Below are 25,727 nucleotides of genomic sequence, written 5' to 3'. Positions count from 1 at the left end.
AGGAAAGAGAGAGAGAGAGAAAAGAGGGCAGGCAGAGAGAAACAGAGAAAAGAAGAAAGAGGAGCAAGTGCTCTTTGAAGGGCAGGGGAAGCTTCTTCTTCACTTACCCCAACTGTCCAAAGGTTATATTCTCATTAAACCGCAGACTATCGTCCCGTTCCTCTTGAGTCATGTGGCACCATTTTTCCCTGTGAACATATGAACAGATCCTGTAACCTGGAAATTAACATGCCACCAACACACACATTTGTGTTTCATCAACATCTGCCAAAACTGTGGGAACTGATAGGAGCAGGTAAGGATGCAGGTAATGTATATACACTCTCTCATCACACAGCTGTTCCATGTTGGTTAGCAGGCCATGAGTGAAACGGTGGGCAAACTGCAGGGGCTGCCTGTTGCTGATGTCAAGTTATATGTTAGAGTTTTTATCACTAAAGCCAGAACAAAACTGGATATATATGTGAGAATCTCCCTTTCATTTATGCACTTGAATCTGTGTTTATTTTGCTCCTCTTTCAAAAAGAGCCAAAATCTCCATATGGACAGCTTTCCAAGGACGTAACAGCTATTAAATCTCAGTTACCATCATCATAATAAAATTGTACACCCATGTCTAGAACATACATTTCATTTGGTCAACAGCTGCAGGGAAGGAGGGAGGCAAACACATAGCAAGGGGTACAAGAAACGGAGGCAGGAGGGCAGAGGGAAATGTGTAAAACCTAAGGTGTTACTAAAAGCCTGTTCAGACTTGATCTTCTCAAGGGTTTTGTGTTTAAACTCAAGCTACCATCAACCCACCTACATTTAATACCCTGGAATTTGCAAAGTTCTTTTGCCTTAGCCTTCACACTGACCATGTAAGGTAGGCTACCCCATGCCTATTTCACAGACAGGGGGCACTGAGGCTTTGAGAGAGTGCCAGAGGACACAGAGCACAATACTATGCACATTTAGACAGAAGAAAGCTGACAACTCACAGCATCCCTATAGCCAGCCATGCTGAGAATTGTAGAACTTTCTAAACATGCATAGGATTGCACCTTAAGTCCATACAGCAGTGGCCATATATGAACACAGACTGCCCAGGCCTAAATCCAGCCATACTGGTTCACAATTTTAAGAAATTTAAAAGGTAGAGGAGGAGAACTATGAAACAGGCACTTAACACTGAGCTCAGGTGGGTGTCCTGGGTTAATGTGATGTTTTTGGTTAATACCAGATGGGCTGTTTGCTTTACGATAGAGTCCTGCGCTCCACCCCAAACTGTGTGGAGTATCTGGGTACACCCCAAACTGTGTACCCAGATAGCAAATGAGTAGCCATTTGGGGCTAATCAAGCTCTTTTGAATATCACAGAAGTGACCACGAGTAGATTAATATAAATATGTAAAGCATGGAATTAGGAACAGCTGCGTTTTGTCAGACCAATGGATCCTCAAGCCAAGTCTCTCATCTGGAACACTGACCAGGTTTGGGCAGCTTGGGAGTTCACAACAGAGGGGTATTAACTTCAACATCCTCCTCCCCTGAGCAAGTTATAGTTATCAGCAATATGCTGAGCCCTGGAGATACACCAAGTAACCTCGCAGCGCACCTATAGAAATCCACACATTTGTCTATCCTTTAAAACTCAATTATATCATTAGCCACTGCCACTTCTGGTAGCAGGGGTTTCCAGAGGCCAACTGAGCAGAGGAAGAGAAAGCATTGTGGTTGTTTGGTACATGCTAGGTTTCATTTTCAGTGCATGGCCTTTCTTACCATGTTCTAATAAGAACATCAGAAAAGCCCTGCTGGATCAGACCAAGGGTCCATCTACTCCAGCATTTTGTTCACACAGTGGCCGACCAGCTGTTGACCAGGAACCCACAAGAACGGCATGAGTGCAAAACCACCCATGTTCCCCACCAGATGGTGTACACAGGCTTACTGCCTCTGGTACTGGAGTTAGCATAGAACCATCGGGACTAGCAGCCATTGATAGCCTCATCCTTTTAAAGCCATCCAAGTTGGTGGTCATCTCTACATCTTGTAGTAGCGAATTCCAAAGTTTGACTATGTGCTGTATGAAGAAGTCCTTTTTATCTGTCCTGAAGCTCCCACCAACCAGTTTCACAGGATCACCCCATCAAGTTCTAGTATTATGAGAGAGGGAGAAAAATGTCTCCCTAAGCATACCTGTAAAGGTAGGCAAAGGTCTCTTCTTCCGTCACCCACTTCCATCTGCCTATGATTTTAAATTAATGCCATTTTAAAAATCCTTTTAGCCAACGTTGCCTATTCTTTGTAACCCAGCCTTCCCCACTCCAGATGGAGAAGGCTGGGAGTTGTAGTCCTACACATCTGAAGGGGGACAGGTTGGGGAAGGGTGTTGTAGCCGTTGTTCCAATGGAAGGGCAAATCTCAGCACCTCTCCTCCTTCTCCAAACCTTCTTCCCTGTTCAGCCAAGACTCAATGTTACTTTACTTCCCTTTTAATCTCAAGAACACCTTGAGGCCTGCACATGAAGGTAACTTTGCTTTAGGTGCACAGCTCCTGTGGGGATTTCAAACGCTATGATCTCCCTGTCAGTCTTCCATTCTAGACAGCCCATGTGGTGTAGTGGTTAGAGTGTTGGACTGGGACTTGGGAGATCTGGGTTCTAGTCCTCACTCAGCCATGAAGCTCACTGGGTGACTTTGGGCCAGTCACTGACTCTCAGCTCAACATACTGCACAGGGTTGTTGTGAGGATAAAACAGAAAGCAAGAGGACCTTGTAAGCGGCCTTGGGTTCCATTGTAGAGAGCCACTGTGGTATAGTGGTTAGAGTGTTGGAGGAAAACAGGCGGGATATAAATAAAATAATAAATAAAATTCCCCGGTGGGACTTTGAAAGGATCAACAGGATGCATGCTTCCAGATATACACCAAAATACCCATTTAACCCCATTATGCAAATGTGTGTTGACAGTAATCATGGAGGCCTAGAACTGTGCTATGCTTTCAACAAAATCGTGTGGTAGAGTCCCTCCTGGACTGTATATCCACCCTGGGGTGTGGGTGGCATTTCTTAACATTCTCCCCATGCAAAAACAACAATAATTTATGTAGGTAGAAAACTAGCCCATCAGGGGAAGGCTAAATGAGAAACATTCTCTCTCTCTCTGATGCACTAGTTTTCTAAATGCAGGATTCTTTTGAATGGGGAAGCATAAGAAAAGACCATCCCCCACCACTTGCACAACCAGGCACTCGACCACTTGATGCCGCAGATCAGCTGTTGGACGCTTCTCCTTTTGAAAAATACAAGCCAGCTGAAATTTTATGTATGTCAGGAGGAGGAAAAGAAAAGAAAAAGTTGGGGAAAGGGTAAGTATAGGAAGAAGGAAGTCAATGGAGGAGAAGCAGCAGTAAGAGGGAATAAAGGAACGCAACAGAAATGCAAAATGTGGCCTTGTACATAGAAGATGGAGTCGCACTGGATGGGAACAGATGGTGGCAGAAAGAGTTCTTGGCGGGACATTCAAGAGTGTAACTCTGAATTATTCTCCATAGGGAACAGGAGATGTGTCAGAGTCAAGGGTAGGGTGTGTCAAAGGAAGAACGGAATCCTTAGCCTAGGAGCAAGTCTTCTAATTTGTCAACAGGGATCAAGGAGTATCACGTGACCTACACTGACCTATTGATTCATGGCGGTTTGCTTGGATGCTCATAATCCCTGCAATTTGACCCCATTCTCTGCAACACGGGAATGCGTTTGGTGTGTACACCCTACAATCACTTTGCCCTTCAGAGCTGCTGCTTCAGATGCGCACAGAGCAACCCCGTACCACCCCCCCACCCAGATCATATTCCACACAAAAAGCCATTAAGTGGTTTGACACGAAAGCAGGGAGAGAATATGCACACTAGTAACAAGGGTGGGGGCAGAAATACAACACAGAGAACAGATATTTAAGTTCAGATGGTGGCGGAGGAATGGAAGGGGAAGAAGAGAGGGAGAGAACACTCCAAGCCATAGCAGCTTTCCACAGAGGCATAAAAAGCAAAAGGAAATGAAGGGAAGTTCAAAGCGGAACTCTTGCATCTAGAACTCTTTAGAGATTGGAAGGAGCTTGTATCCAAAAACTTACCACGGTTGCCAACATGGAAAACGGCAAGAAAAACCAAACTTGTTTAAGCACATCTTCCACTCAGCAAAGGCTGAAACACTTTATGTGGTATCTATGCAAAATGAATGAGATTTGCGTACCAATCAAGCTGTTCGTATTCAGTTATCAGCTGTTGCCAGCTTAGCAAACACCAGCAGGAGACGGAACATCGGTGTGTGCATTTTTTTCTTAACAGAATCAAAAGGTGCATTGAGAGAGGCTCCTACTGGTTTAGCACGCATATTTCTTAGATTTGGTCAAATAGGTTTTGCAGGTTTTTGAAACAATGCAAAAACATGCAAAAATTGCACACACCAGAGGAGAGTAAAATGAGCAGCGAACCCTCCTTCAAAATGGCTTTTGCACGCTTAAAGGTTTACCTTAAAGAAAGGTAATAGGGATGATCTGCTCTGAGCCCAATCACTGCCACAAAAAGATGTGCCAAGTGCATTTCCCAGGGCGGGGCTGAGAGCTACTGTTTGTCTCCAGTCTCACTATGTTTGGATCCAGTTGGCAACAGCCTGAGATTCTGGTCCTGAATTGCTCCTTTCCTCTGGTGCAGGGTTATCAAACCTCTTTCAGCCCAAGCACCAAATTCAGTTAAGAGAAGCTCTTGTGGGCCACATTCCAGGGGTGGGCAAGGCCAAAGGGCCAAAATACCAAACTTACCAGTATATTTTAGCTTCAGGTTCTTCCTGCCAGTAACAAAGCCTTAGGAAAGGCATTTCAACCTTTTAGAATGGGGGAAAAAACTGCACAAAAGCCAGAAAACCACCTAATGAGAAAGGGGAAGGGGGCGTGGCTATCTGGGGACCCCGGAGGGCCACACATGGCCCACAGGCCTGAGGTTCCAACACCGCTGCTTTCCAAGAATACCCTCCAGCCCTCGGCCAAATACTGTGCAACTGTGGTGGCAAATTTTTGGACCCAAGGCAAGCCAGTGGCATAACCGTTTAGAAAAAGGTAACAAAGTAAATGCGGACAGACACACCTCGTTTTCTCTTCCTCTCCAGCATTCCCTCTGGAGCGGCAGCAGAAAGGGCCCACAGAAGGTTACATATTAAGATCATGCAAGAAGTATGGATGGAGAGAAAGGAAGTGTGGAAGAATCGACCAAGAGAAAGAAAGAAAGAAAAAGATTATAGACGTTGAGAAAGAGAAAGAGAAGAGAGAAATTAGTTTTTTTCACCCTCCCATTCCCACAAAGCAATACGAGTGTGGTGAGAAAGGTAAAGACCTTTTACCTTGACTGCAGCTCCCCCCCCCCCCGATGTTGTTATCAAACCCAACTGCAGCGTGTTTTGTGCTAACCCTTCTTTACAGCACTCAGAAAGAACTGAGCTTCCTCCATACAGACCTCTTCCTCACCCAAAGTGGGTGTATAATAAGCCCAGCCCTCCATCAAATTCGCACAAAAGGCACAGCTCAGTCCAGTCATCTTGAGAAGTGGGAGGCGGGAGAAAAATGAAGTATTTACATATGAAACCAGGGAAGATCTTTCTCCTCCCCCCATCCACCCCACTTGCACCTCCCGACTCCCCTTCTCCACTGCAAGAAAACAAGGAAGCTAAAAAAACCTACCTGGTGGTAGGGGACCGTTTCCGCCTCTCGCAGTGGACTGCATCGAAAAAAGCTGCATTCCAAAACCGCAGCGTCTGCCTGCAAAACAGGTAAAGCAGAGGATTAATTGCAGCGTGTGTTTACCTGGGCATGCTTCATGAGCTTAGGGGTGTTGAAACGCTTTCAGCCCAAGGGTCAAAGAAGCTCTTGGGGGCTGCATTACAGTGGTGGGCAGGGCCAAGGCAAAAGGGGTGGAGCCAACACACAAAAAGTACCAGCACATCCTAGCTCAAAGCTCTTATTGCCCAGTAACTAGACCTTAGGAGATCCATTTCAACCTTTTAGAATGGGGCGGGGCGGGGGGGATGCACAAAAGCCGGGAAGAAACCACCAAAGATCAACAGTTGGGGAAAAGGGGGAGAGGGTGTAGAATCATAGAATAGTAGGGTTGGAAGGGGCCTACAAGGCTATCGAGTCCAACCCCCTGCTCAATGCAGGAATCCGAGTCAGAGCATCCCTGACAGATGGCTGTCCAGCCTCATCTTGAATGCCTCCAGTGTGGGAGAGCCCACCACCTCCCTAGGTCATTGGTTCCATTGTCGTATTGCTCTGACACTCAGGAAGTTTTTCCTGATGTTCAGCCGGAATCTGGCTTCCTGTCACTTGAGCCTATTATTCCATGTCCTGCATTTTGGAATGATCAAGAAGAGATCCTGGCCTTCCTCTCTGTGGCAACCTTGCAAGTACTCGACGAGCACTATCCTATCTCCCCTCAGTCTTCTCTTCTCAAGGCTAAACATGCCCAGTTCTTTCCGTCTCTCTTCATAGGGCTTTGTTTCCAGTCCCCTGATCATCTTTGTTGCCCTCCTCTGAACCCTCTCCAGCTTGTCTGCATCCTTCTTAAAGTGTGGTGCCCAGAACGGGACACAGTACTCCAGATGAGGCCTAACCAGTGCTGAGTAGAGGGGAACTAGTACTTCCTGGGATTTGGAAGCTATGCTTCTATTGACGCAGCCCAAAAGAGCATTTGCCTTTTTTGCCGCCAGCATCACATTGTTGGCTCATATTCAGCTTGTGATCTACAACAATTCCAAGATCCTTCTCACTTGTAGTGGTGTTGAGCCAAGGATCCCCCATCTTTTAACTGTGCATTTGGTTTCTTTTTCCTAGGTGCATTTATCCCTACTAAATTTCATTCTGTTGTTTTAAGCCCAGCACTCCAGTCTATCAAGATCACTCTGAATTTTGTTTCTGTCTTCCAAGGTATTAGCTATCCCGCCCAATTTTGTGTCATCTGCAGATTTGATCAGCATTCCCTGTGTGGCTATCTGGAGAACTCTGGAAAGCCAGATTGGGACCCTAGTTCTAAGGTTCTGCACCTCTGCATTAGCTAAAGGGAAGAAGTGGGCAGAAATGGCCCACCTTCCACCAGAAGGGCTACATTCATCCTCATCTTCTGTACACACTGCTCAAGAACACAACCGGCTTAGGACTGTTAGGTCTTACCAGATCGGCTGCTGCTTCAGATGCATGTACAGGTAAATCTTCTCCCCTGATTTTTCTTCTTCCTCCTCCGGACTGTACAGGGAAACTACAAAGGGAGGAAAGGTTTGGTCTGGGTGCTGGGGGCGGGTTGCATACGCACACCTATGCTCTTCCCCACTTTAAAAGACTCTGTCTTTTAAAGCAGATGGAAAGCAAACAAAACGTGAACAAAACACACACATTCCCAGTGCTGCTCACCTGATTTCTGGATTCTCTCTCTTGGTTTTTCTTCACCATCCCTAGAAAAAACAACAACACAGGTGCTATTTGGTCAGGCAGAAGTGGTACCCAAACACCCATCAGCCCTTGCACCAAACCCACTGATATGGTAAGTAGCTACTCACAATCTTGGTGGCAAAGGGTGGATCCTTTCCACCCTTCAGTATACGTGGATGGGTAAAATGCACATTCTCATCAGCCAGTAATCAGTTGAGGTGTTTGGTTGTCGCTGTTGTTTTAGGGGTTTTTTTTTTGGGGGGGGGGGTCCTGGCAGTGCCAGCTTCAGGTCTTGGAGGGCCCTTGGGTAAGGCATCCTCCATGGGTCTCCACCCTCAGCGAGTCTGCCTTCTCACCGCCATTGTCACCAGCTGCTCTTGTTCCTCATCCTCTAGTTCTCATCCTTGCTCCCGCTTGCTTGCTTGACAGGCAGAGAGCCAGGGAGCAAGGAGGCCGCGGCATCTCCTCCTCCTCCTCACCACCACCATTATCTCTGGGCCAGAGCAAGAGGCAGGTGAACAAACCAGTTGCAATGGTGAAGAGGAGGAGCAACTCCAGCGGGATCTTGTCAGTGGGCCCCTGCTGGGGTGTGGGCCCTTGGCAGGGCCCAACCATGCCTACACTTGACGTCAGCCTGAGGTCCTGGTATTATAGCAGAAATTGTTTTAGCGGTTTCAAATTTGCATGTTTTAGTCCTGTTGTAAATCATATTGGGTCCCTTTTTAAAGAGAAAGGTGACTAAGAAATAAAAAAAAATCATCTTCATCGTGAGAAAGGGATAGGGGCAGATTTGATTTTCTGCATGAGGTTAACGTATTCTTCCCTCTCCCCTTCATCAGATTTCAGAGTGTAAGTACCTCAGGCTGGGACTTTCCTTTTGTACTTTGTAAAATGTCATGCAAAACTGTTTACACTCCCTTACAGAATGGTTAATGAAGGTTAGGAAAATTGCAGAGTTGTGAAAACTGATGGAGTTTATAAGACTGAGGGACAACAAATAAAAAATGGGAAAGTTTCATATCACCTGGTCTCCTTTTATTTCTTTTATGGAATCAAGGTACAATTTTGATATTGATAATAAGTAAAAGAGTTTTTCCTCTTTGTAAATATTGACCTGATTCGCAGGTCATGGTAGCAATTCCTGATTTGTTTAGCCCAGGAATTGCTGGAGACAAACGAAGTGATAAGTGCACGGTCATTGTTTCCGCTTCAATTAACAACCCAGGAAACCCTGTTCCTGGGTTGTTCTGTGACCCAACGACCCAGAGTCAACCCAACAATCACCCATGTTTTGTTGTTGGGTTAACTCTGGTTGTTTAACCCATAAACAGTCCAGAGTTTCCAGGTGCACATGTCACGGAACAACCCAGGAATGGGGCATTCCTGGATTAATTAAAAGCGGAAATGATGAGCACACAACTTGCAACTCTGTTTGTCTCTGTAATTCCTGGACTGAACAACCCAGGAATTGCTGCTGTAATGTACGAACCTGTTCGTTGTGGTATTTGTATTTCAATTATGATGAGCATATAATATACGTATAGATATTTAGAATGTCTGTGTTAATTACATATTGTTTAAAAATCTTTTCTTAATAGTTGTATACAATTTGATCTATAATACATTTAGTATTAATTACATTGCATTATATGTGCAATTCATACAATAATAAAGCTACAAAAAATTTAAAAAGTTACACTATATAAATAATGATACCTTGGATAAGGTAAAAAAAACTATAGCGTTAAGGAATACCTAAGCCAGGTTCTAAGCTGTGTCTCAAATAAGGCACCAGCTCTTACACTGAGGGATCCAATACAGAGTTTTAGAATTACAGAATCAGAGTTGGAAGGAAACATGGAGGACATCTACTCCACCCCTGTGCTCAATGCAGGATCTGCAATGCAGGGTGAAACTGCGAAATCCCTGACAGATGGCTGCCCAGCCTCCGCTTAAATGCCTCCAGCAAGGGAAAGCCCACCACCTCCCAAGGTTAGTCTCTCAAAAAGCGCTTACCGTTAGGAGACTTCTCCTAATGTTTAGCTGGAATCGGCTTTCCTGCAATTACAACCCATTGGCTCTAATTCTACCCTTTGGAGCAGGTGTGTAGAACCTCTTTCAGCCAAAGGTCAAATTCAGTGTTGGTGAAGCTCTTGTGGGGGGGTTGCATTCCAGTGTTAGTAATGGATTATGCAAAAAGGGCAGAGTCAAAGGCAAAAGGGGCCAAAATATCAAAAATTACCAGCCTATTATAGCTTCAAACTCTTCCTGGCAGGAACAAAGCCTTGGGAGAGGCATTTCAACCTTTTAGATTTTTTGGGGGGGGGAGCACAAAAGCTGGGAAAACACCAAACAATTGGCAGTCAGGGGAAAGGGAGCCACCATCTGGGGAAACCCAGAAGGCTGGATTGGGGCCCCAGGTGTCTAAGGTTCAAGACCCCTGCTCTGGAACAACAGAGAACAACTCTGCTCCATCTTCTGCACAATGGCCTTTCAGATCTTTGAAGAGTGCTATTGCATCTCCCCTGAATCTTTTCTCCAAGCTAAACATGGCTACCTGTTTCCACTGTTCCTCATAGGACTTAGTTTTCAGGGCACTCACTCATTTTTCTTGGCCACGGGACTCTTCAGCTTGCTTTCAAAGCTTCCAAAAAATCCTTTCATGTTCTCAGTCTTTGCTGATGTGTTCTTCAGGAGCCGTTCCGCAATGTCTTTCTTCTCGGCCAGCCAGCTGTTTGCAGACTTCAGATAGGAATCAATGCTACCCGTGGCCTTCTCCTTGGACTCAGGGGGTAGCGCTAGGGGCTTACCTATCAGAAGATAACAATGCAAATGGAAAAGGAAGCAGAAAGCTTAACATTTCCTAAAGACTGATGCCATACAGAGCCTTTTTCTTGCTTTTTAAAATAAATAAATAAAAAGCAAGTTACTAGCCCTCATGAATAGAGAGGTACACAGCAAAATGGATAAGAAATTCAAGCTAAGCAGTTGGAAACACTGAAGCAACCAGCATGAAGCTACAATTCAACACGCTCCCCTGCTCTCATCTGTTTCTGAAAACATAAATCCTTTTTTTCCTCAAGCTTGGCTCACATTTTTGCAAATTTGGATGTTCAAGTTCACAACGCTTTCTGGGGAAGGGAAAGCTTGCTGTTCTGGGACATTTTGGTTGGTCCTGACAAAGGCACTGCCTGGCTATGGATTTTGGTGCAAGACTATTGTTGCTCGAACTGAAGCACAGCCAATTGCTGCTTTTGGGCATCCTCAGAAATTATTTGTTAATGGCAAGAAGCAAAATATGCAGCTATGAAGCAAAGGTTTAGGGTACTCTCTGAGGTTCTTCCCTACCACAGATGCTACTCCCACGATGCTCCCCTTACGAAGATGCTCCTGGAAGGATAAACGCACCCCTTTGCTGAAGGCGAAGAGCTCGCCCTGACATATCCCACCGCTGCACTGAGAGGAGGAACCCAGCAATAAGATGGAACCGTAGCTTACCAATGTGGTAATAGGTGAAGCACATGGTCATCAGGTTCTTAGCAGGGCTGAAATCATCCATTTGGTAACACCTAAAAGTGGATGAGTCGAGAATAAAAGAGGTGTTGAAGTAAGAAGCAACAGCATCTCAACACTGCTGAACATCCAGACCAGGATGTTGAACCTCAGGCCTGCAGGCCCAATCCAGCCTGCCTCAGGTCCCAATCTGGCCCTCCAGGGTTCCCCAGATAGCCCCTCCCCCTCCCCTTGGCCCCACCCTCTTTCCCCAGACTGCCAACTGTTTGATGGTTTCCTGGCCTTTACATGGCTTTTCCCCTGTTCTGAAAGGTTAAAATGCCTCTCCCAAGGCTTAGTTACTGGTAGGGATGTGCAAACCCACCCCCATCTGGGTTCTCCGGGCGCCTGCCCAGCCTCTGCTCGCCAGTCCCCGGACTGCGCTCGAGCCCCTCCCGTGCTCGTCGAGCAGCCCACACTCACCCTGGTGGCCACATTGAGCTCCACAGTCGCCATGTTTTGAAAAAATAAAATTGCAAAAATGCGCGTATTTGCGTATGCACGAAAATGCACATTTTTGTGAACGTGCATATTTGCGTATGTGCGAAATGCGCAGTTCCACATATGCAAAAAGGGTGGGATAGGGGCCCCAGGTGGCCCAGATTTGGCCCCATGGGGCCCTCCAATGGGACCCGCGAAAGGGTCCCCAACATGGTGCCCGTGAGCCCCTGCAAAGCTTTTTTTTTTTAAATGTCCCCCCTTTTAATATACATACGTATATGGGTTTGTATATATCCATAGCAATGAATACATATGATCTGCCTATATACAAAATACAGCTTTCTAGCAATTATACATAGCCTTGCCGTTTCTCTCCACCTGACCCTTCCCTTTCTATTTCTCTCCCTTCCCCATCCCTAGCCTCCTTCTTTCTCTCTTCCTAGCCCCTAGTGTTGCTTTCTCTCCCACTCACCCCTTTATCATGCTGTTTCTCTCTACTCCCAGCCTTGCTATTTCTCTCCCCCACCTCTTTGACTCGCTGTTTATTCCCCTCCTAGCCTCGCTCTTTCTCATCCCTCTACCCCTTTGCCATGCTATTTTCTCCTCCCTCCCAGCCTCTAGCCTCACTATTTTTCTCCTCCCACCTCTTCTGACTAGCCAGGCCCCTGTGGCAGCCATTATGTGACTAGCTGCATCCTCTGTGGGAGCCATTTTATAGTGGTGCCCACAGCAGTTTCTGAAATTCCCAAATGTGCCCACAGGTCCAAAAAAGTTGGGGAACCCTGCAATACACACTTATCTGAGAGTGAGTCCCACCGAGCTCAGTAGGGCTTACTTCTGAGTAGACCTGTACAGAATTGTGCTATAAAGGTTGCAGACCCACGAGTTCACATTCAGTTGCCTGTTTTCACTTACTCAAACAGCACCACGGCAAAGGATTGCACCAGACGATAAAAGGTTTGCTCCGAGACACACTTGGAATTGCAGCGCTGCAAGGAAACATGGACAGGAAATCATGTTAGGCTGTCTACAGATGTACTTGGAAAGAGTTGTGAGGGGGGTTGCTTGCTGTGAAGCGAACTCTGCTTCCTCCACCTGTCCTCCTCTGCCGTCATATCTTCCGCCCCTGGATTGACAGCTGTATCTAGCCCATGCTTCAAATTCAGGCTGTCTGATTTGCTTTCCATTTTTCCTCCTGAGATGCTTGCGTGGTTCTCTGTTTAAGCATTTGTGCAGGGCTTTTAAAAAAGTGGGTGCATGTTACATTTTGAAACCTGTTCTGAGGAGGTCGCTTTGCAGCTGAGGCAAGGGCCAGACAATCAGCCCCGTGCACAGCCCTGCACAGACAAGTGGGGAGGCAGTTTTGCAACTGAGACAATGGCCAGCCAATCAGCACTGTACACAGCCCTGTGCTGAGAAAGGGGGAAAGTAGTTTTGGCACTGAGATTAGGGGCAACCAATCAGTGTTGTCCACAGCCCTGCACTGAGAAGGGGGAAAGAAGCTTTGGAACTGAGATTGGGGCAACCAATCAGTGTTGTGCACAGCCCTGTCCTGAGAAGGGGGAAGATAATTTTGCAACGGAGACAAGGGCTGCACAGTAGGATGTTGTGCAAATCCAGCTTTTGTTTGAAGCGGAACAACAGTTTCCCCCTAAGCTTGACCCGAGGGAGCAGCAGAGGTTTTGTTTTCATGAAGGTATGCAAAGATGAGCTGAACTCAGTTTTCCATGGAGAAACACAAGAACACTGGGGTATTTTTAGAGCATCCTAGAATTCCTTTTGTGCATCCAGATGGAGCCTGCCATCTCAGAGTTAACACAGCCTGTGAATTCTGACTGCGTGAACAAGCCCCACGGGAAAGTTTCATAAGAAGCATAGGGCCTCCGGAGAACAAACTCCCACGCCACCCAGCCACGGAGCCCTAAACCTCTCCTCACCTGAGCGCTCACGTATCTGGCAAACCATTCCCTGCCTTTTGCATTCTCCCCGCTGCAGAGTTCTCCAAACTTGGCCTTCTCCTCTTGGTCAAATTCCTCTCTGGAATCACAAGCACACCAAAACAACAAAATCTCACAGGTGTATAAAGCTGAACACTGGTGTGGCATGGAGGCTGTAAGCATGAGCTGGCATGTCCCCGGGGCAAATCTTGTAACAGCCGTGAATCACTAGGTGATCCTCTCCCATCAGCAATATAACAAGAACAATAAAGGTGTTGAAATGCCCCAACAAAATACATATGTGTTGTACAATATCAAGAATCTGCCCCAGTGAGCTTACAGTCTAATTTAGGAACATAACATCACCACTAGCTTATTTCCCAGGGCTGTCAAAAGGAACATGAAGGTAACATATGTGAAACATTTTGAATGCTCAAACTATAGAAATTAATCAAGACACAATAGTTTTGACACAAAGTTTTGCTCTTTCTCTCCTTTGGCCCCTTTGCCTTGCTGTTCCCCTCTACCTCCCACCCTCTAGTGTTGCTTCCCCACCACTTTACCTTGCTGTTTCTCCCCCGCCCAGCCTCTAGCCTTTGTCTTTCTCTCCCCTCTATCCCTTTGCCTTGGAGTTTCCCCCTCCCTTCCAGCCTCTAGCCTCGATGTTCCCCCTCTTCTATAGCTGTTTCCCCCCTCCTAACTTCTAGCCTTGCTCTTTCTCCCCCCTCTACCCCTTTGCATTCCTGTTTCCCCCTCCCTCCCAGCCTCTGGCCTTGCTATTCCCCCTCCTCTTTAGCTCACTGTTCCTTCCCCTCCTAGCCTCTAGCCTTGCTCTTTCTCTACCCCTTTTCCTTGCTGTTTTCCCCTCCCTCCCAGCCTATAGTGTCACTATTTTTCTTCCCTGCCCCCTTTTAGCTCATTTTTTACTAGCTAGGCCCCCACAGCAGCTGTTATGCAACTAGCCACATCCTCTGTGGGAGCCATTTTGTGGTGGCGCCCACAGCAGTTTCTCAAATTCCCAAATGTGCACACAGGTTCAAAAAGGCTGGGGACCCCTGCCATAGGCAATAACGGAGGGGGAAGCGCAGTGAGGAGATAGCTCATGTTCATGTCAAATGAAGGCAGAGGAATGTATAAGTCTCTGGGACTTGGGACCCCAGGTTAGTCTAAGAGCTCTGTGCCATGGAGAAAACAAAGACAAGACAACTTCAATGCAGGGGAAGGGGTGTCTGTAGAAGACCCTTGTAGGTTTCATCTTCCTTTCGTTATTTCCAAATATGCAGGGAATCATTCGTTGCAAGAACAGAACCCTGCCCAATGAGCTCACAGTCACACCAGGCGTTGACAACTGCAGATACACTATCTCCCCTAACCAGGAAATTACCATGACCCTCCCCCCACCATTTGAAACAGGCTGAGGAATCAAGAAACTCCCTCCTGATGGCAGAATTTAAAAGAAAGAAAGAAGTGGAGGAATATTCCCTTGAGTAATAGTCCTGAGCATGCTTGCTTTAGCTCTTTTACCAGAGCAAAAATGCACCACAATTCTTGCATCGGGCAATTAGCTGCGTCAATAAATCATTCTTTTTTTAGGTTTGTGCTAACAAGGGTTGCCCTCCCTCTCTTTCAGCAGGTGGAATTCAAACCACCTCTTCAGTGGCAACATTCAACTGTTAACGAAGAAGGTTATGCAAGTGGGCAATGCCACTTGTGCACAGAATATTCCCTCTGGGTTTGGAATCCAAACTGGTCCTGTAGCAGCGGAGCGGGGAGAGAAGGAAATGCATTTGCACTTTCCCCAGTGTTGACATTAAACTGTGTTAATTTGGGCCATGGTGACTCATCTCAGAATTGCTATATCACTCACAGTTAGTGGAATTATACAATCAGTATTTTAAAGAAAAGCAGCCAACATCGGCTGAATCCTTTGCTCTGCATCGGGATGACACAGCCCTGAAGTTCCCAGGCAGAAACTGTTAAGTCAAAAAAGACATGCGACTGAGCCAAGAAGGTATGGCTTGGCTGGAAAACATTTCTTCTTAACTGGAGCACCCCAGGGAGAAAGAGGGGTTGCAGCTCCCCTTGGGGTGGAGGAGGGGTCCAATGGAGCGCTATCCCACCACAACACAAGACCCCAATTACAGTCAAAATGCTTTTCTTTGACAATTGACAACATATGATGGGGCATTTAATCCATTTGTTTTATTATCAGGTCCTGATATTGTATTGTGAAATGTTTTGTATGTGTTTTAAATTGATTTAATTTATTATAGGGACTGGGAGCCGGGAGAGCCGGGTTCTAGTCCCCACTTGGCCATGGAAACTCACTGGGTGACTTTGGGCCAGTCACAGACTCTCAGCCCAACCTACCTCCCAGGGATGTTGTTGTGAGGATAAAACGGAGAGGAGGATAATGTAAGCCGCCTTGGGTTCCTTGCAAGAGGAAAAAAGGCGGGGTATAAATGCAATAAATAAACAAACAAACAAACAAACAAACATTTAAATCGTCGTACTGCAGCCAGGTTCTATTTGGTTATTATTTTTATTTTTTATACTGTACTTTTAAACTTTTAAATTTTCATATTGTATTTTCTCATCTTATATTTTATGGTCTTAGTTGTTCTGAGCCATCCAGAGAGCTTTGGCTATTGGGCACTATAGAAATTTAATAAAACAAATAAATAATATCTCAAACATATATACAAGGATATACATTATATATATATGTATATAAAAAACAAAGGCAGCCATGTTAGCCATAAAAACAAAAATCCAAAATCCATATAGTGTAAACCCTTTGTTAGGCTAAAACGTGCAAACGTTTGAGATCTCCTGATCTCTTCTCAAGCAAGATGTTATAAAAAGCCAGGGGTGGGGTGAAAGGTGACTGGATGTTGTAACCAGGATGTCTACATAGTCAGAGTCTTACAATTATATGGAGGAGGAAGGTTTGCAGACATTCAAATTGGGTTCTGCCAGGCAATTGGTTTTTATTTATTACTACATTTATATCCTGCCTTTTCTCCTCTTGCAAGGAACCCCAGGTGGCTTGCATAGACCTCCTCCTCCTCTCCAATTAACCCTCCCAACAACCCTGTGAGGTAGGTGCAACTGAGAGTCAGTGACTGGCCCAAAGTCACCCAGTGAGCTTCATGGTCGAGTGGAGACTAGAACCTGGATCTTCCTAGTCCCAGTCAAGGACTCTAACCATTACACCATACTGACTCTCAAGTGCTCTCTAGGGACAGGGGCACAGAACCTCAGGCCTAGGGGCCAAATCTGGCCTTCCAGGGGTTCCAATCTGTCTCTCCGGTGTTCCCAAATGGCTTTGCCTCCTTTCCCCCCAGACACAGAACCTTTGGTGGTTTCCCAGCTTTCATGCAATTTCTTCTCCATGCTGAAAAGGTTGAAATGCCCCTCCTACAGCTGAGCTACTGGCAAAAAGAGTGTTAAGCTAAAATATGCTGGCATTTTGGAGTTTTTGGCCCTGTCTCTTTTGCCTTCAATGCTCCCTCCACTGGAATGCAGCCCCCGAGAGCTTCTCCAAAATGGAACGCAGCCCTTGGGCTGAAAGAGGTTCTGCACCCCTGCTTTAGGACCGCTGGGAACAAGGAAGTCACATACATCTGTCGGTCCTCCATTTCTGAAAATATAAAATCAAAATTATCTCCATCCTGAGTAATCCACACAGGTCCCTCGGTTTTCCACTGTATCTTTTAAGATGTGGCTGGCTCTTTGTCAAAGAGCGTAGAGAAAAGGCCCGCTACATCTTCAGTGGGGTTAAAAAATAAACGCTTCAGGGCTGCAGGCACCCCTGTCGCTAGACCTCCCTGAACAAAGCAGAGGATCCCTCATGCCCCGTCAGACTCAATCACATCTTTTGTGCTGCAGAGAAGCAACACTGAGATCAAAACAAGTATCCTGCTGCCAGGGTCACATGGCTGGCAGCATGCGGACTTGGAAACACCCCACCCCCTTGCTGCACAAACGCTGGGGAATTTGGACCAGCAGTGGGTGGGCTTGGTGTAAGAAAAAAAGATCCATCCTCCCCTCCCCACCCAGCTCCGGTGTGTCTTGTTTTTCTTTTGCAGTGCCCTGTTCCCCAAAACAGATCCAAAATCAACAAAAATAAGATGAATTAAAAAAACCCACCTCCCCCTGCAAATTGCTTTAGCAGCCTGCGTCAAAAAGGAGAGAGAACGCCCCAGGCAGAGACAGAGAGCCGGCAGGGGACGTGGTGTTCCAGGCATCCCAGCCAGAGCGGGAGCCGCATGCGGCTATCCACCTGAAGTGGGGCAAACGGCTCATGCATTTAATGGGGAATGATGAGCTGTGGACGGCGGTTCTTCCTCCCAGCCCTCTAGGAAGGCTGATACAACCTTGCTCAGGGTTCCCTCAGGTTTGTGACCTGAGAACTGTTTTGCTGGATTATGCCAGGGGCCTGTCTAGTCCAGCGTTCTCCTAGAGCAATGCCCTGTTCACTTCCTCTTTATTTGGGAGGGACCGTAGCTCAGTGGTAGAGCCCCTGCTTTGCATGCAGCAGGTGCCTGGTTCAATCCCTGGCAGCACCTCCAGGTAGGGCTGAAAAAAATCTCCTGACTGAAACACTGGAGAGCCAGTGCTGCCAGTCAGTGCCAACAATACTGGGCTAGATGGACCACGGTCTGACTCTGCATAAAGCGGTATCCTCTGTTATTTGTCCACAGCACTTGATATTCAGAGTTATACTGTTTCTGAACAGGGAGCTTTCATTCTTTGCTATCATGGTTAAAAGCGGCCGATAAAACCCATTCACTGTGACCTTGTCTACTCTGTTATGGGAACAGGAGAACTGCCTCGGCCAGATCAGACCAAAGGTTCAGCATTCAGTTTCCAAGCACAGTCAGCCCCACATCCCTTCTGGGTAGCTCGCAAGCAGAGCGTGTGCCGCCTGCTTGTCCTCAGCATCCAGGCGCTGCATTTTAGGAAGGATGCAGACACACTCAAATGAGTTCACAGGAGGGCAGCCAAGATGGTCAGAGTTATGGAAAACAAGTCCCAGAAGGCAGGACCTGACGCAACAGGTTCAAATTAAAGGAAAGGACATTTCGACTAAACATTTGAAAGAACCTCCCAGCGGCACAGGTCCCAGGGCGTAGTCTTAAGGCACATGAGGCAGCCACCGTGCTGAAGCTAAGCAGGTCTGGGTCTGGTCAGTGCCTGGAGGGGAAACCACCTGGGAACCTCATGTAGCCACCTTGAGTTCCACAATGGAAGAAAGGTGGCATATAAATGTAATGAATAAATAAATAATAAATGGTGGGAACTGTTCCCATAGTGGAACAGACTGACTCAGAAGGTGGTAGACGATGTATGTGTGTGTTATGCATTCATTCCTATCCCCCCTTCCTGCCAAGAAAAAAAAGGCACTCAAGGCAGCTAATAATTAAACCCAGTTTAAAAACAGAAACCTAATTAAAACATAACATAAAAACAAATAAATTAACACATGAAAACAAATAAATTAACAAATAAAAAATGGTACTCAAGACGGCTAACAATAAAAACCAGATTAAAAACAGAAAAGTTATGAAAACATAACATAAAAACACATAAATTAAAAACATAATTAAAAGCAAAAAGCCTCTCCTCTGATAGGGGTTCTTGAGCTGGGGGCGGACTGCCACGGCAGCCTGCGCCCATGCCCCAAAGCTGCCCGCCTGCTGCTTGAACACGTACCCACCAGTGAAGGTCTTCTCCACGTACTGCCTAATGAACTCCCGGTGTTCCGCTGTCACCTCATCCTTGGCAGACTCCGTGCTCTGGTTGGACGAGTAGGACTCCGAGGAGGAGCGGCGGCGGTTATCCCAGCTGTGGTGGGCGGGCGAGTCCGTCGTGTCATTCTCACTGTCAGCGGATTCCGTGGCATCACTCTCCTCCACCACAGCAACCACGTCATCCTTCAGGTGGTCCAGTAACCCATTGGCATTGGTGGGAAGAGGAGTAGCAGGGACAGATTCGGAGGTATCAGTGGTGGAAGGTTCAGAGTCAAAGTCAATGAGGTTCCCGACTGGGACGTCAACGGCCTCCATGGCTCAAGGAAACGTGAGGGACTAACACCATGGATTGGGACTGTAGAGCTTGGCTCAAATTTCCCTATTGCGGAAACATGGAGGCCATTAGGAGATGAGTAACAAGAAAAGATTGGTCCACCTATAGTCAAAGCATCATTCTTTCCCAGGTCTCGTTCAAGGCATCTGGAAAAAACCACACACAGAGAGACCAACTTGTTATTAATAATTATTTGTGCAGTATAGATAATTTCAGGGGCAAGAGCTGTGTGTACTCTTTACTCCAATGCAGAATTTCATACCGAACACAGCATTCAGCACAGCTGAACTCAAGCTTTCATTTATTTTCAAAACCTAAGTTTCTAGCTCTTAAGGGTAATACCTGATGATATGTGACCACAACTTCAAACACAGCTCCTTAGCACATTCCCCTGCCCAGCCTGGTCCACACATACAGCAGAATGAGATGGCAGAATCCTGAGGAGGCAGAATGGACTGTAGTATTTCAGACTATAGACGGGATGTATACATTTTATTTTGGACTGGGATGGAACATCAACCCCTAACATGCTAGATGATGATGATACTATTGGAAAACTTTTATGTGGTGGAGCATTCCAAAAAGGCATTCCTACCCCGCCCCCATTAGCAGAAGCCGCAGGTGAGCTTTTAAGGAGCAGGCAGATGGCTTTTTTTGCATAGGTGCATGCTGGGATTGGGGAGGGTATGGGGGAGGAAAGTATATGGTGCAGACTCCTCCCATATACTTATCGTTATTGTTATTGAAGACAAGGTCTCTCCAGAAGACCAGAGAAACAGAAATGGGGCATTTTGCCATTTGGTGAATGTCATTACGTGATGAGTTTATGTTTAACACAGATCGAAATCTCCCTCTGGGGGCTGGCAAAAATTATTTATTTAATGCAGTGAAGTCTAACTAGAGACAGAAAGAGCGTTTATGGGAAGCAGCTTCTTTAAGATGGTCTCTCCCTTGATTAGGATCCACTGTGCCACTTACCTGTTTTTTGTTTTGTTTTGAAAGGGGACGATTGCAGAGATATACTTAGACCTTTTTTTTTTTTTAAAGGCACCCATCCAAGACTGTGTTAGGTTTACTAAGACAGCATTTCACTGCATGAGCCACTTTCAGAAATCTTTCCTTTTCTCCATGCTCCACTCTCTAAATCTCTCACAATCAATAGGCTCTTGGGTGGATCCCAGGCCTTGGACACATCCCAACCCAAGTGAAACTTTGCAGGCTCAGCCTGGTGCCCTACAGACATCTTTTGGACTTCCATCAGCCTCAGTCAGCCAATGGTCAGGACTGCTGGGAGTTTTAGTCCAACACATCTGGAGGGCGCAAGCCTTGGGCAGCCTGTAGTAACTTCTTTCACAGGGGCTACACAGGATCAAGTGGAACCCTGCATGAGATCTGAATCCAAGGGAGATCTGTTACCTTCCCCTATCATTAGGGAGAATGGGGTTCAAATCCCTGCTCAGACAAGAAGCCCATAATATAAGATGCATTCTAGGTAAATAAATATAAATATAAACTGCATAATATAAAATGCATTTTATATTTATATTTGGCCTGCAGAAAGTGGGCCCAGGGAAGGTGTTCTCCCTCTCTCATAATGCCAGAGTATTGGGGTCATCCACTGAAAGCCCCCAAGGCAGCAGATTTGAGACCAGCAAGAGAGAGTCTTTCTTCACCCAACACAGAATTAACTTATAGAACTCATTGCCAAAACCTGTGGTGATGGCTACTGGCTTAAACAAGGATGCGACAAATCACTGGAGGAGGAAGAGAGGTCTATCAACAGCTATTTGCCATGCTGGTTATAAAGAAACTTCATGGTCAGAAGCCGCCTACCCTTGCCAAGAGAGCTCTGCTGTAAGCCTGCCAGAGAAGCCCCTAGTCACCAGGATGCCGCACTAGTCACTAGAGAGACCTTTGGTCCAGTCCAGCAGGCCTGCTCTTATATTGTCCTCATAAGAACACAAGAAGAGCCCTTCTGGATCAGACCAAGGGTCCATCCAGTCCAGCATTCTGTTCACACAGTGGCCAACCAGCTGTCGACCAGGAACCCACAAGCAGGGCACGAGCACAACAGCACCCTCCCGTCCATGTTCCCCAGCATACTGCCTCTGATACTGGAGGGAGCATATAGCGATCAGGACTAGCGGCCACTGATAGCCTTATCCTCCAGGAATTTGTCTAACCCCCTTCTAAAGCCCTCCAAATTGGTGGCCGTCCCTTTACTCCAGTTAGCCAAAGTCAAGTCCCTGCCTTTCAGCCTAGCCTACTTCACAGAATCATTGTCAATATCAAGTAGACTAGTCCCATGTGTGTTGCTCTAAATCCCATGGCAGAAGGGCGAGATACAAATCTATCGAGTGTTAGATCATTGGTGATATGGAGAACTTTAACAGCATGCTGGACAGCGCCTCTGGCTTGCCTTTGCAGTGTTTTTTCCAAGCATGAGGAAGGCCTGTTGGGACAGAGAATGGTAAAATAAAATAAAATAAAATCCCCTGAGGAGAGGAGCAAAGTTCAGTCAGGCTAAAGTACAGTCCGACTTGCCCACCCTTCACATAGCTGAACCCTGACTGCTGAAAGTCAGACTGTCCATACCAATCTTACAAAATTGCTAAAAATATGCTCAACCCTGAAGTCCAACAAAGCTCCTGGGGTCAGCCACCAAGGATGCCTTTCTGGTGTCTGAACTGGGTGGCAAAGACAGAAGCCACCTCTGCCGGATATTTGGGGGCACAGAGAACAAAATGTTGTCTTTCGTATGTCTCAAAAACTAAACTACGCGCTTTTCTAGTACACGTGCACGTTCTCCTCCGGAATTGCAGGCTTACTGTTTTAATGTTCTTGTCAATGCTGATGTTATGCAGCTGTGCCCTCACACACCCTACATCAGGGGATGCAGTTTGCAAGGGGGTGGAGGGGGATCTTCCTCCTTCCAGTTATTTGTTTGGAAAAAAACAAGTTGGGACTTTGTGCACGCAGTCGTATCGGCTGCCTTTTTACATATGCAACCTAGACAAGGAACTTGCATCGCATAGTGGGGAAACAGCAGAGGGTGCAAGGAAAAATCCGTGGCTATAACTGGGGAATGAAGATGAAGAGGATTAGCCAAAGGGGTCAATGAAGTGTCCACCCAAGCACGCCATTGGCTTCTTTTAATAGGAAGGGCTAGAAAGGTCTCCAGTCCAGGCTGGGATTTTGCCTGGGCCATGCGAGTCTTAATAAGCTCCCACCTTGGTTTCTGGGATGGCTGGGCTCCTGCCCCTCTGCTCCGATTCCTGCCCCTTGGCTCCTGCCCCTCTGCTCCGATTCCTGCCCCTCAGCTCCAATTCCTGCCCCTCAGTTCCTGCCCCTTGGCTCTGATTCCTGCCCCTTGGCTCCTGTCTATGGCTCTGCTCCAAACCTCACGCCACAGACAGCTGTGCTGCAAGGAGGGAAGAGGAAGGGGTGGAACAGAGAGGAATGGAAGTGTGACAGCTGCAATTGCAAACTGTTCGCCTTCCTCCACAACCTGTATTTAAGAGGCCTTGGCCCACCGCCTTCTTCTGTTAAAAACAGGCATCTGAAGTGGAACAAATGGCCGCCGTTCCGCTCGGGCTGTGGGTGCAATTTGTGTAATTATGGTGTCAAAACCTGCAAGCACATCTGTGCCCTAGATGGAGACAAAGGGGCTGGTGCTCGGTCCAATGAATTAAGCCAAAGCCAACCGACTTCATGTCAGAATATGCAGACATGAACACGGCAACTTGCAACATTCTCCACAACCAGCTGGCTGAGTTTTTACAAGCAAACCTCTCAGCGAGAGAAGGCATCCCAAAGCAATCTACGCTGTGGGCTGATCTACCCAGTTACATCCTGCAACATAGGACAGACCTGTCCAACTGGGTGCTCTCCAGATGTGTAGGACTGCAACTTCTATAATTCTCAGCCAGCGTAGCCAAAGGCTGCCTTAGGGAAACTTTGGTTCGGAAGCCTTCTGATATTAGCTTCCCAGGTTCACAGTTTATCACCAGAAGATGCTCAGTGCAATGCTGATGCCAAGTGAATTAAAAACACGGTACAATGAGAAGTGGCTTAAAGAGTGATCTACTCCTAAAAGAAAGCAGATGTGATCCAATGGGAATAATGCATCATCTCCACCTGAGAGGACTCGGTCATTAGCATGGTCATGTAACTGAATGCATTCTGAGTTTTCTCCCCTGCAGGTATCTCTGCTTTCCTCAGCACCTCTTATTTTAGAAAGAAGGCCTGGTCTACTCAAGAAGCAGAATGAGGTGCTGTAGCCCTTTCAACCGTGTTAGGGCTCTGTCATTTCAAACTGTAGGAAGGGCGGGGGGAAATCACATTTTTGAATACCCTCAGGTAACAAAAAATAAATACATTCCTGCAAGTAGAGAGATGGAGGATGGAACAGAACCTCTCAACCTGACGTGCTAGGTTTTTTGTTTGTTCTACTTGCAGAGAATTTTCTACATGGAGGGGGACCAAAAATGGCATCCTCCCCACCCATCCCCAGTCATTTTGCCACATGGGTAGACCAAGTTTAAGCAGCCACTTGGTGGAACTCACGTGGTCGACATCATGGTGGGAATTCCTGAAATGCTGCTGACCTCAGCTCCAGGGCCTTGTGAGGTAAGGCGCAAAAACTTTGTCATCACAGAAAGAAATGGTGGGATGACTGGGTGGACAGGGGAAAGGTTGACAGAGAGGCAAATCCAGGAGGGGAGAGACCAAAAGAGGAAGTTGTTTCTGCAAGGCCTAAGAAATCCGCATTTTACCTTCTCTCTTTCTCTCTGTCTCACTCTCTCTTACCCTTATGTGAGTAAGTCTTACATACTTATGGACCACGGCCAAAAAATTAAACTATCCCTTCTCTAACATCCACCCTCCATCCTTTCCTTCTCCTATTGCAGCCTTCTGCAACTTGGAACCTGGAGCCCTCCAGAAGTGGCAGGGTGGGGGATGCTGGGAGTTGTAGGCCAACACATCTGGAAGGCACCAGGTTGGGGAAGTCTGTTCTTCTGGATACTTAAGTTTTTGCTGAACATCAGTGGTTTTGCCCCCCCCCTCTCTCTCTCACACACACACACACACACACACACACGCATGCCTTGCAGCCTCTCACTTGGCTTGCTGTAAACAGCAACCCGTTTTTGAGAAGATAAAATGATTTCCCTCTACAGTCAAATGCGATCTATTATTTTCCCAGCTGGACTCCGGACTCTCACCTCCCTCTGTTTGGCAGGTCCCCTTCTTCTCCCTTTCTCTGCAATGTGCCCTCATTACAAATAATTACACCCCTTCATGTGAAAGGGGAGGACGAGCTGTAGCAGGACTGGGAAGGATGCACGCAGCAGCTGCGGCTAATGTCAGGGACCCTGTGATTTGCTCCTGATGAGATGAGCCTTTCAGGTCCTCCTCCGACATGCACAGCTGTGAAGATGAATCTAGCAGTTATGGGAGGGGTTGAACCAAAGGCACCTCAGACATACCGACTTTACCCAATCACCCCAAAATGTGGTTTATGCAAGCCAAACTGCATCCCCAAACACCCCTCTTCTCATACAGCAGGCACACTTGACTGAGCGGGATGGGCAAGAAAAAGGAAACACAGTGCAATGGAGACAGGATACCAGTCTGGGAGTTCCAGTTCCTAAGCCCCAGAAGGGCAGTGCGCGCGCGTGCACATGCACACGCGCACACACACCATATGGAATCTTGAAGACTCTAGAAACAGATTCAATGGAATCTCCTCCCCCCCAGGCATGGCAAAGTATCCCATACATATCCAAAGACAAAATGCAAAAAAAAGTATTTGCAGGGAAGTTAAGCTGAAGATGGCGCATGAAGAAGAGAAACTGGGGAAGGAAGAGGGGAAAAGAAAAGGAGGAATGAAACAAATAAAAATACCCAGATATGCTGTGGGACAAGAGTTCATATAAATTCTGCATGCCATTATTGGTAAACTTTCCTTTACATAAAATGGGGTGGGGAGATGGACAGCTGACCACCTTCATGTGCTCATGTGCTCGCTTAATCCTTTCCAGAGGGGGAGCCCTGTTGGTCTGCTGCAGAAAAAACAAGAAAGAACCTTGTGGCAACTTAAAGATGAATACCTTTATTTTGGCATAAGCCTTTGTGGACTATAGTCCACAAAAGCTTATCCTAGAATAAAGGTGTTTGTCTTTACACTGCCACAAGATTCTTTGTTGTCCTATTACTCTTGGAGCTTTAGGTAGGAAGATGATTTC

At 46.7% G+C, this 25,727-nt stretch overlaps 1 protein-coding gene across 2 annotated transcripts in view; it reads right to left on the bottom strand.

Moving 5' to 3' along the window:
- KIAA0513 (KIAA0513 ortholog) overlaps nucleotides 1–25,727 on the bottom strand; it is a 66,431-nt gene that overhangs the window by 8,655 nt on the left and 32,049 nt on the right. The window contains exons 2-11 of one of the 2 annotated variants that reach the window (XM_084812822.1): nucleotides 19,108–19,625; nucleotides 13,390–13,489; nucleotides 12,368–12,441; nucleotides 10,958–11,028; nucleotides 10,062–10,269; nucleotides 7,442–7,482; nucleotides 7,205–7,289; nucleotides 5,720–5,797; nucleotides 5,130–5,159; nucleotides 108–188 (exon numbers count right to left, since the gene is read on the bottom strand). In XM_084812822.1, coding sequence (XP_084668948.1) covers nucleotides 108–188; nucleotides 5,130–5,159; nucleotides 5,720–5,797; nucleotides 7,205–7,289; nucleotides 7,442–7,482; nucleotides 10,062–10,269; nucleotides 10,958–11,028; nucleotides 12,368–12,441; nucleotides 13,390–13,489; nucleotides 19,108–19,460 — 1,121 coding nt within the window. In that variant the 5' untranslated portion in view covers nucleotides 19,461–19,625. The remainder of the gene's footprint in view (nucleotides 1–107; nucleotides 189–5,129; nucleotides 5,160–5,719; nucleotides 5,798–7,204; nucleotides 7,290–7,441; nucleotides 7,483–10,061; nucleotides 10,270–10,957; nucleotides 11,029–12,367; nucleotides 12,442–13,389; nucleotides 13,490–19,107; nucleotides 19,626–25,727) is intronic. The other variant, XM_084812824.1, reaches the window with a different exon arrangement.

This window comes from Heloderma suspectum, chromosome 8, assembly GCF_057233095.1.
Source record: "Heloderma suspectum isolate Gila_16-S chromosome 8, 16-S_ref, whole genome shotgun sequence".
In the NCBI taxonomy this organism is placed as follows: Eukaryota; Metazoa; Chordata; class Lepidosauria; order Squamata; family Helodermatidae; genus Heloderma; species Heloderma suspectum.
Note: the sequence above shows the minus strand (reverse complement) of the source record. Positions and strands in the feature narration are given on the sequence as shown.